Source organism: Octopus bimaculoides, chromosome 14 (assembly GCF_046866305.1).
Source record: "Octopus bimaculoides isolate indiv1 chromosome 14, ASM4686630v1, whole genome shotgun sequence".
Classification (NCBI taxonomy): Eukaryota; Metazoa; Mollusca; class Cephalopoda; order Octopoda; family Octopodidae; genus Octopus; species Octopus bimaculoides.
In genome coordinates, this window is record NC_142941.1 from 5,754,846 (window position 1) to 5,766,431 (window position 11,586).

The 11,586-nt window shown below is 34.9% G+C and overlaps 1 protein-coding gene across 2 annotated transcripts in view; it reads left to right on the plus strand.

Annotated features, from left to right (window-relative positions):
• LOC106874640 (uncharacterized) overlaps window positions 1-3,040 on the plus strand; it is a 182,045-nt gene extending 179,005 nt beyond the window's left edge. For both annotated transcript variants that reach the window (XM_089363154.1, XM_089363153.1), the window contains 2 exons: window positions 300-435; window positions 1,188-3,040. In XM_089363154.1, the coding sequence (XP_089219280.1) occupies window positions 300-435; window positions 1,188-1,265 (214 nt within the window). In that variant the 3' untranslated portion in view covers window positions 1,266-3,040. The remainder of the gene's footprint in view (window positions 1-299; window positions 436-1,187) is intronic.
• Window positions 3,041-11,586: the final 8,546 nt, after the last annotated feature.

The following is an 11,586-nucleotide window of genomic DNA, read 5'->3' on the forward strand; positions in this document are numbered from 1 at the left end:
CAAAGTTGACCTCGGCGGAATTTGAACTCAGAACGCGGCGGCAGACAAAATGTCGCTAGCATTTCGTCCGGCGTGCTAACGATTCTGCCAGCTCTCCGCCTTAAAACTAATAATAATGTCTCATTTTTTGTTGGAGTAAATATTGAAAAAATTTTTACGGAACTTCTACACACAATGTCAAAAAATGCTATGTCCATGTCACTGAAATAATTGAATGTTGCTAAGAAATTTTGTTAGAAATCATATTTTTTGTAAGATCTATATTTATTCACATATTTCTCCTCCTTTTTCATGTAAAGAGATAATTTTTATAAAAGTGGTTTGTTGTGCGTCATTCACATTTTAAAAGATGCAATAACCAGTCAATCAGTAATCAACATAGTTCGATTAGTTCGACTGATCAAGAAAATTGAACCAAATATAATACCTGACTGTGTAAGTATAGCAACATTTTTTCTCACTTACTTTTATGTGCTTCAACCAAGCCTTGACTAAATATCAGGGATAAATATTTGTCGTTCAAATTTTTAGTTATTTTAACACTTTTCTGAAAACTGTTTCGAAGATCATTGATATGCTAATGAATATTTGGATAAGTATCAGATGATTTCTTTCATTAACCTACACTGGAAACTTACAGAGTACTGAACTGCACATGTGTGGATGAATCTGATTAGCAGACTTCAGTATTGAAAGGAGTGAAACATTTTTGTCGTTACGCTAGAAATTTTTATATCTCGAGTAACGCTATTATCTTGACATATTGCATATCTAAACTTCTGGATATATTGCATTAGAGTTAATGGTAGGTAAATGTTTCTCTCAATTTAGATAAACATATTCAGCAGTGTACCAATGAAATTTACTCTTATTAAATAATATTTAGTCGGGAACATACAGTAACCAGTAGGTGACCATTGAGTTAAGAAATTTAAGTAAAACTATATGGAATCTATATATTATCGCTATTTTAATCTTGATATTAGTTAAAATGAATAAAACATTGCAAAGGATATGGTAAAGAAAACAATTAGGTGTTAAGTAATTTCAGTTAATTTCATTCATGTATTTAATAATTTAATAGCCATTTCATTCATGTATTTAATAATTTAATAGCCATTTCATTCATGTATTTAATAATTTAATAGCCATTTCTTTCATGTATTTAATAATTCTTTCTTTGGCAGGAGTCCTACGCTTACATTTGGGAAGTTGCTGAATACTTGCAAAAAGAATCCCTTTTATACACAAATTTCATGCAGTGATACATGGGTGGGTGGTGTGAATATTTTTATAGACCCCACATTATAGATGTTACGAGTTAAGCGGTGATGTATGCAAACAATTTATTTCCTTGTTGGATAAAGAAAACCAACGATTAGCGGCAATTGCTTGTATCTCTCAAAGGAAATGGAGACATTTTCAAGAAACTAGTACTTAATTTGTCGACCCTGAGAGGCAAAGTCGACCTCGGCGGAATTTGAACTCAGAGCGTAGCGGCAGACGAAATGCCGTTTAGCATTTCGTCCGGCGTGCTAACGATTCTGCCAGCTCGCTGCCTTGAAATTAATGATAATGTTAAAAGGAAACATCATCTCACTTTTTGTAGAAGTAAATATTGAAAATTAATCTTTGTTTGCACATACAGGCCAACTATGTGACATAGTTCTGTAATAATACATTATGCTAGTTACAGTGACCAAAATTTATCCGGTACACCTTTTCTTCATGAAAAAAAAATGCACTAAATTTATGGTTTTTGATAAGCCAAAAGATATCTATTCTTGCCTACAGATAACTGGGGTTTTTTCTCTTCTATAGAGAAGTCAATTAACTTTGAAATATTAAAATTAATTTCTTCAAATGATTTCCTTTTTTTCATTGAGACTTTGCAACAATTGCTGCTAAATTCTTTTTTTCTCTTGTCTCCAACTGGGAAGAAAAATTTCATTGAATAATTAATTTTTTCCTTTTTCTTGTACATGTGTACGACATTCAGTAAATCGCCGCTTAACTTCGGGTCATTTACCCTTTTGAGTTATTTCCCTTAACTCATTAAAAAAAAAAAATTATATCTCACAGCATATATATTTTTACTTATCATCTGATTTATTACAATCAGTCTCTTCCCTCTCTTCTTCTCACCATTTAAAAAAAATATTTTCTTCTTTATATTGCCCAATACGTTTCTCTATTTTTCTTTATTCTTATTGTTTTTACTTAATATATTTAATCAACATATTCGAGATTTTAAGTTTTATTAATACCATATATCGCATGACATAGAAATTCAGCCGGTAACCTTCAGTTATTGCGAAACGGCGACAAGAAACTAATTCGTTTACCACTGCTATCTTTTTAATTGTCATACCACCACTGTCATCTCAATTCATTTACCATATCTCTTGTCTCTATTCATATACGGTTGGTAGCTTCTTTCATATACTGTTGCTACCATTTCACTGAACGGTGTCCTTCAGTTCAAAGACCACTGGTGTCTTCCTAATTCATATACCATGGTGCCATGACTATTGAAACAGTACGGCTGTCGTATCAATACGTATAAAATTGTTGTATTCTCCATCCATATACCCTTGATATCTATCGCATTTATATACAGTTTGTATTCTCTCCAATCAGATTCATATCCAAGGCGTTCTTCAAAAGTCATATGCTGGTATTTTTCTCTCAGATCATACACGTCAATTGTTGCTCTGTCTTTATCGTTAATGTCCTCTCCATTCATTTACAACCATTGCTTTCTCGATTCATAGACCTGCAGTTGGTGTCAATACCGTTGTTTATATCATGAAAATAATAGTCAATAATATCTTAATTCAGTCACCTACATTTTGCTTGGTACTCACAAGAAATCTTCCGTAATATCAGTATTAATGATTGCATTTGTGACCAACGTTGCCTATATATGTAAAAAAAGCAATATAATTGTGTAATCTCTTTTGTAATCTGTATCAATAAAGATATAAATATAAACTCTGGCCTCACGTGAAAAATAATAAATTTATCTATATCTATAAAAGTCGATGTTTGTCTTTTGTCTTGAAATATCATTATGCACCAGAATAACGCAAATGGTAAAACAGAGATTATTCATGAAAACAAATGATGAAAAACTGATAATAGTAATGGAATGGTAAGCTCTCCCGTTCTCTCACCATCTCACACCATTATTCTCAGCAAACCCCGCCACATGTACATTTGTTCCATTCATCTACCTTACAGCATTGTATAAGCAGTATATATTGCAATAATATTGTAATAAATATTTTTTCGTTTAGGAAAACAGTTTTACATAGCAAACATATACGCATAGAAGGATGGTGCAGTAGAAATGTGCTTTACGAACTAAATGGGTTACGTAGCTTTAGGTTGAAGTTCAAATTTCTCCAGATTTTATCAACAACACTAGGCGAATGATAAAAAGTGTATATGTAATAATCTTGAAACTAAAATGACTTAGCTATTGTAAGTGGAGTAGTGTTTTCCAGGAAATAATCGACAAAAAAGGGAGGAGAGTGAATGAGACGTTATAATGAAGAGGTTAGTGTGTGTGTGTGTGTGTGTGTGTGTGTGTGCGCGCGTGCGTGTGTGTGCGTGCGAAGTGATGCACAGTGATTGCTTCTTGCCAGTAGTATGATGGATGTATCGACATAGTATGATGGATCTAATTCGAGTGTAGGTTTAAATCCTCTCTGTTAGTATAAGAGCTAAGGAGAAGATCTGTCATTTTCGCGTCGCCGTGGCTCTAAGCGTTAATGCCGTTAATTCCAGAAGCATTAATGTTATCCGATCTACTGCTAGGGTTGGTAGTATTTTCCCGGTTTACCGTGTTACTATGAACTTGGTTGATGTGGAGACCAGACAAGTGGTTCAAAGGACCTGAAGGTAGACGGCCGAATTTGCTCCTATTAGAATCGACAATAATAGATCCCAAATTTAGGATTGTGAATATGACATTTTCATAGTGGGTTTCTTAAATATCGAGTAAGACTTATTTTAGGGTCGGAATTTGGAGTCTATGTTGTTTGACTTGAGAAGAAAACGGGAATGCAAAATATAAAATCTCACGCTTTCTACTGCTGGGGACCTTAGGACCGTGCTTGGGGTAGAGCTGGCCGAGTGATTATTAGCGAGGGAAGCTTGCTGAAGGGCACTAGCGTGTAGAGAGGCAGGGGTAAGTCTGGGAAGGAGACTTAAAGTGTGTAGAATAAAATAAAAGTTCTAATTTGGTTTTCAGTCTAGTATTAGGGATATATGAGAACCTCCCAAGGAAGACGCTATTGCGTAGAGTCTTGTTATAGTGCAGGGTGTGATCATGTAAGAAATCCTCATTGACGGATAGCCTAGAAATCCTAAAAGAAATATTTTATGTTATACATGAGTAGATGGAACGTTGATGTATTCTAAAGCGTCATTAATCTTCTGGTAAGGCTAGTAGAGACTAGAATTCAAGTGAAGCGTCAGATCCCAGAAATTGGTTACTTCATTCTTTTTTTTTTTTTTCGAATAAGTTACTGAGATTATGGTTTTTAAAGAGTTTATCGAGGGCTTTACGTATAAACTCAGTGGACGACCTCGACGTCCCTATGGTTGGGAAAAATGTTCATTTGTTTACGAGAGAAGAAATAGATATACCAGGGTTGTAACTCGAGCAGAGTCCGAAGAGTCTATGATGATATTGAAGAGATATATGGTGGTATTATGTGACCCGTATTCATTAAAAAAATAATAAACGTGGAATGGCTGTGTGGTAAGTAGCTTGCTTACGAACCACATGGTTCCGGGTTCAGTCCCACTGCATGGCCCCTTGGGCAAGTGTCTTCTACTATAGCCTCGGGCCGACCAAAGCCTTGTGAGTGGATTTGGTAGACGGAAACTGAAAGAAGCTAGTCGTATATATGTATGTGTGTATATATGTTTGTGTCTGTGTCTGTCCCCCGCAACATCGCTTGACAACTGATGCTAGTATGTTTACGTCCCCGTAACTTAGTGGTTCGGCAAAAGAGACCGATAGAATAAGTACTAGGTTTACAAAGAATAAGTCTTGGGGCCGATTTTCTCGACTAAAGGCGGTGCTCCAGCATGGCTACAGTCAAACGACTCAAAAATAAAAGAGTGTTTTCAGGTGCTAAGATAATGTCAATGTCCAGCTAAGAAAGGCAAGCAAGTTTTCCCACAAACATTAGGGCCTTATTTAGAAGGATAACGGATATGGAAGCGTAAAAGCTCGAAATATCAAACTGAGGAAAGTGAGTATTAAATCTGTAAGGAAGAGAGTGGTACTAAATAATGATATCACGAGTAATTTTCCAAAGAGAAAATTAACTCTGTTACACAAAGGGTCTATTATGCATTTACTAATGCCACACAGATCGGATTTTGGGGGGGGCAAACGAGTCAAATGGTAATCCTTATTTTTGGATTAGTATGAAATATTAGATTTGTTCTCATGAAAAAAGGCCAGCCACCTCATTCGCGCGATGAAATCGTTGGTTTTCTGTAACAGCAATACCATTATTTAGCTATAAATTACAAATTTGCACGAAGCGTAAGGATGCAGAAAAGCATCAACCTGCTAGAAGGTACCAAGATAACAAACAAATAACAGTAGGCGAGGAAACGGAAAGAATTAATACATTCAAAAACACTACTATGAAAGATTACAGAGTTTAGGACATCCACATACCCGGGTTTCGGCTTGTAAGAGGTAAATTTGGTTGGCACTGGAAGGGTGCCACCACAATCCCTTACATAAATGTTAGAGGAAAATATCGGAACAAGAAAACATCCGAACATAAAAACAATCCTTTATTTTGTATGTACAAATATTTACACCTTGGGACTATCAGTAGCCAGGTCTGGTGTGGAAGCAGCAAAGTCGGAGTTAATCATATTTTGTGAAGGCATTCTTCACAGAACTCCAGCTACACAGAGCTGGTCAAATACCGAGCGTCCAGGACTGGAGCGGAGGCGAACAGAGAACTGCTAAGGACACGTCTGCATAGTGCAGCGGCTGCGTCTCGAGTCTGGTGATACCAAAAAACCTTTTCTCTGCTAGTTTTCTGCGCATGCGCATCAGGGACTTTTCGTCAAGCCTTCCAGAAGGTTCCAACCCTGAGCATGTGTGCTGGAGACCCTCAAAATGACGTCACTACAGGCTTGTGGAAATGTAAGCCTCTTCAGTATGGACGACCTTGTAAAAATTCGACTGTCACTCTATATTCCGTTAGTGTACTGGTTCTGTTTTGCGCCATAACCACAACTTTTTGCCTGCGAACCACCTATGTTAATACCATCAATGTTAACTTTTAACCAAAGATGATATTCTTTTCTACTCGAGGCACAAGGCCTGGTTTTCTTTTTGGTGTGGGGAGGGGCCAGTCGATTAGATCGACCTCAGTACGCAACTGGTACTTAATTTATCGACTCCGAAAGGGTGAAACGCAAAGTCGACCTCGGCGCAATTTGAACTCAGAACATAAAGACAGACGAAATACCGCTAAGCATTTCAACGTTTCTTATTTCTTTATGACCCACAAGGGGATAAGCACAGAGGGGACAAACAAGGATAGACAGAGGGATTAAGTCGATTACATCGACACCAGTGCGTAACTGGTACTTAATTTATCCTCTGAAGCTAACTGTGTGATTACGAAATCTTGCCTTGAAATTTCCCTCTATAAGACCCACATACTTTTTAGTTACAGTGTTATATATATGCGTTATATATATGCGTGTGTGTGTGAGTGTATGTGCGTATTTGAGCGACTGAGTCCTTATATTCATTGTACATTCGCAATACCAGATTTACAGAGGTAAAGAATGAAATTATTTGTTCGTTCAATATATCAGCTACGAGAACAGAGAAGAATGGAGATGTCTGCAATGAATTTATATTCACCCAACTCTTCGAAAATAAACTATTTCTTTTATGATGTTCTACTTGACATATATTTTTTTTTCTGTATTTCATTTATTATAGAAACGATGCTCCATATTAATGAGACAAATTAATAGAGTGAATAAAAGAAGTTTCCCTTTCTTAGAATTCTATTTCTTCGGCAACATTCATTATAAATTGAAAGACATTAAAGTCGATGTAACTTTGTTCACTCTCGATTCAAATTATGATAGTAATGTTTCTACTTACCATGTCTGTAGTAAGAAAGGCAGAAAAGATTCTGTCAGTCTTTCTATTTTCAGTAGAATTACCATTAGAAAGAAAACGTTATAATATTAAATATTAGTGTACTGTGTAATTTTCCAAGGAATCACTGAATTAATTTTCAATATTAGCTGTGCAGTACATATGTTGATCCATTATGTCTTGTCGGACTTTGTAGCAGACGATATTAAGATTGAGGAATGCGCATGCGTCAAACTACTCTTTATGACGTAGCGTTGTCATTGGCAACTGTTCGCTTACTTTAAGCTAGTTTTATACAGTCTTTACATAAATGGAGACATTAATAACTGATGAGTACTTCAACTTTAATACAAAAAATATGTTATTCTAGAGTATATGGTACTGGGTAAGACAGAGTAATCCAGGGGCGGCTACTCGTCTAGGTTTTTCACGACAGGAACTTATGAATTGTTGAGAATGTCTTATTACGAGGGCCATATACGTTGCATAAACGAGATTACCTTTAACGATTTTGACAATTTTTTCATTTGAAAGTGATTAGTAATTGTGTTCTTGGTTCTTAAATGATTAGCTTCTCTGTGTGTGTGCGTGCGTGCGCAAAACCTGCCTGTTCAATGCATTTTAATTGTGATATGTTTGTAGATTGATAGCTGAATACACAAAATTTTCCAGCATTGATTTGCATGTCGACTAATTTCAATCTATTTTTATACGTTTAATTTTTACTGAAATGAGGGTTTTTTAAAAATTACTTTTGATACTTTTATATCATCAACGTACCTGGAGACAATGACTGACTGTGTGAATGTGAATATGTTTAAAAGAGCCTCTACAAATATTAATAGTCCCAAACGGATCCGTGAGGGACACCTCATAGAAATTATGTCTCCTCTGAACAAGTGTTGTGAACTGCAAATTTTGTCAGACGATTGATCTTTTAGTTTTCCATTTATACTATGATAATACTAGGTTGTGGTATATCATTCTCTGATCAGCTTCTTCGAAGGCCTTAGAGAAGTCTAGATATATTACTTGCATGTATAATTGATGGAGTTGCTGTTTCAATATCCTGTAAAGCAGCCCCTACTTGACCCGAGGTCATGATGGGTGTTAAGTAGCAAATCAATCTTTTCAATAAACGTAAACAACTTCCCTTATGTACGTATATATGTATGTATGAATATATATATGAATATTTATGTGTGCGTGAGTGTTTGCGTGTTTGTGTGTGTGTGTGTGTGTGTGCGCGCGCGCGCGTGTGCAGATATGTACATAGATGAATTCATACATAAACACACAGGTATTCACATACAATCAGTAATGTTATGATGTCATAAAAACACAGTTTGTTATGGAAATATATCATCTGCGGACGGACTTCGATAATAGCCTATTTCTTTTATGATGGTTTACTTAACACATATTGTATCACATTCTCATAGAAAGATTTCTGTATTTAAATTATTATAGATGAGATGTTCCATATTAATGAGACCAGTTCATAAAGTGAATAAAGGTGATTTCTCTTATTCAGATTTCTTTTTCTTCAACAACATTCATAAAAAATTGAAGGACATTAAAAATCGATATAACTTGGAATACTCTATTTTCAAACTTATAATAGTAACGTTTCTACTTACGTGTCTGTCGATTGAACTAGGAAACACTTTTTGTCAATCTTCTTATTTTCAATAGAATAATAAAAAAAAAGAAAGACTCTGTGATATTAAATGCTGATAAACTGTAATTTTCCAAGGAATTTCTTTATCAATTTTCAATGCCAGCGGTGGAGCAAATATGTTGAACTGTTTTGTCTTGTCGGAGTTTCTAGCAGACGATATCAAGATTGAGGAATACGCATGCGTCAAACAATTTTTTTTCTGACGTAATGTTGCCATTGCCAACGGTTCGCTTACTTTTAGCTAGGTTTATGCAGACATTTACATCAATGGAGACATTAATAAGTGAGAAGTATTTCACTTAATATAAAAACACGTTATGAAGTATAATCGTACTGGGTAAGACAACGACTAACCCAGGGGCGGCTACTCGTCCAGGTTTTCCACAACAGAAATTTATCAGTTGTCGCCAATTATGTAGAATATTTTCTTATGGCCAGGGCGATATTCGTTGCAGAAATGAGGTTTTATTTATTGATTTTGATATATTTTAGATTTGGAAGTGATCCTTCGTGTTGTTGTTGGTTGTTAGACTATTAGTAAATGTATATGAGTGTGTATATATTATAGATGTTCAATTTATAAATGTTTTATCTCATTACCAAAAATAAATCCTTACATATATATATATATGTGTGTGTGTGTGCACGCGCACGCGCGTGTCTGTGTGTTTGTGTGTCTGTGTGTGTGTGTCTGTATGTGTTTGTATGTATATATATGTGTGTGTGTGTGTGTGTGTGCGTGCGTGTGTGTGTGTGAATAAATTTAAATATTAAGGGTGAAAAATTGAAAATTTATTTGATTAATATCAATCTAAAACCAGTGCACTAGCAAATTGAGAAATCTGAAGATTCAGAAAAATTATATTACATACATATGTATGTTATATATAGAGAGAGATTGAAAGTGAATATGGTACTTAAGTTTAGGCACCAGAATTTAGTATGGCATTATCCAGACAATTCCAAAAAATAAGGTGATCAAAAATCAAAATAAGCAACAAGGATATTCAAGGTTAATGCAGTACAATCGTTTCATGCGACTCCATTCATTTAAGCAATGCGAGCATTACATTAAATGTAAAATGTAGAGCAATCTTCAGCTGCACAAATATAGAGAAAATTTACTGAAATTTCATTTCAGTTGAAGGACATATTACTGTTGTAACTACATTTAAACAATCCAAGTGGGAAGGAAGAATACAAAAAAACATTGTGACTTAGCCAAAGCAAACAGGTTAGTAATTAATTCTAAGCAGAATTTTAACTGTCACTGATTTTATTTGTTTTTTTGTCTAGTGATTTAAAGCTTAAGAGGGCACCAGCTTTTTCCTTATAAGGAAAGGGAAGAGGTAAACAATATACATGGATATGGTTATAAAAAATTCCTTTGGTCTTAGTGAGTTTTTTTTTCCTACAATCAGACCAGTTTATAATGTAGCAGGGGCGGTTTTAACCTAAGGCACCAAGGTCAACAGGACTTTTCATTCATCAGAATAATGTATCGGTATTGTTTTACATATACTAAGTATGGAAACTTTGAAATACCAATATTAGCTTAATTATTATGTTAAGAATAGTGATGTAATTAGTCAATACATTTAGTATGCAAAAACCATGAAGTAGTATTAATTTAAAAGCTTTGGTAAAGTACATTTAGAGCTATTTATATGAGTATAAAGAACCAAAGATAAAGAACCATAGATGAGATGTGAAGTTAAAAAACTATTTAAGATTATTTTAAAATTAAAATTGAAGTATAATCGTACTGGGTAAGACAACGACTAACACAGGGGCGGCTACTCGTCCAGGTTTTCCACAACAGAAATTTATCAGTTGTCACCGATTATGTAGAATAATTTTTTATGGCCAGGGCGATATTCGTTGCAGAAACGACGTTTCATTTACCGATTTTGGTATATTTTACATTTCGAAGTGATCCTAAATTGTGTTCTTGGTTGTTAGATGATTAGCAAATGTATATATGTGTGTATATATATATATATATATATATATTCTTGCATGTAAAATAAATAAATAAATATATATATATATATATAAACATACATACATACATAGTACATATATTATGCACACACACACACACACTTACCTGAAGATAGTTTACCTCTTCCTGAGAGTAAATAGCATTGTCATAACCTAATACGTACTGAATGAATCGCATCGAAAAATCTTTCAGTAATTTTCAGCAATGTGAATTTATAATTATATCGGCTGCACATTTTCTCCCGCCGTATACGTATTTGCATACTTCAGTATTTATGTGTTTCATAGGCAAACATTCGGAGGTGGCGTTTTAGAATTGTTTCATCGTAATTCGTATAAATTGCGATATCATAACCATGAAGGTCTCCATGAAGAGACGTTCGAAAATGTACGAGTCGTCGGGTTATGTTATTTTACACTTATCGTAATACCCACCGCACGTTTTATATTCATATTTATATCGACAGCAATGAAATATTTGTATTGTGAAAAAATGAGACACCGTGAGGTTATATATAAAGGATTAGAAAGTGATTGAAATACATCAGAATACTGTTAATCTTTATATATTATACTCTGTGCGTGCGTGTGTGTGCGTGCGTGCGTGCGTGTGTGTGTGTGTGTGTGTGTGTGTGTATGTGTGTGTGTATGTATGTGTGTGCCCTCGCGCACGCGAATTTCTACGTGTGCCCGCAGTATGTTTCTATATGTTTGCATGTTTTCTATGAACGGA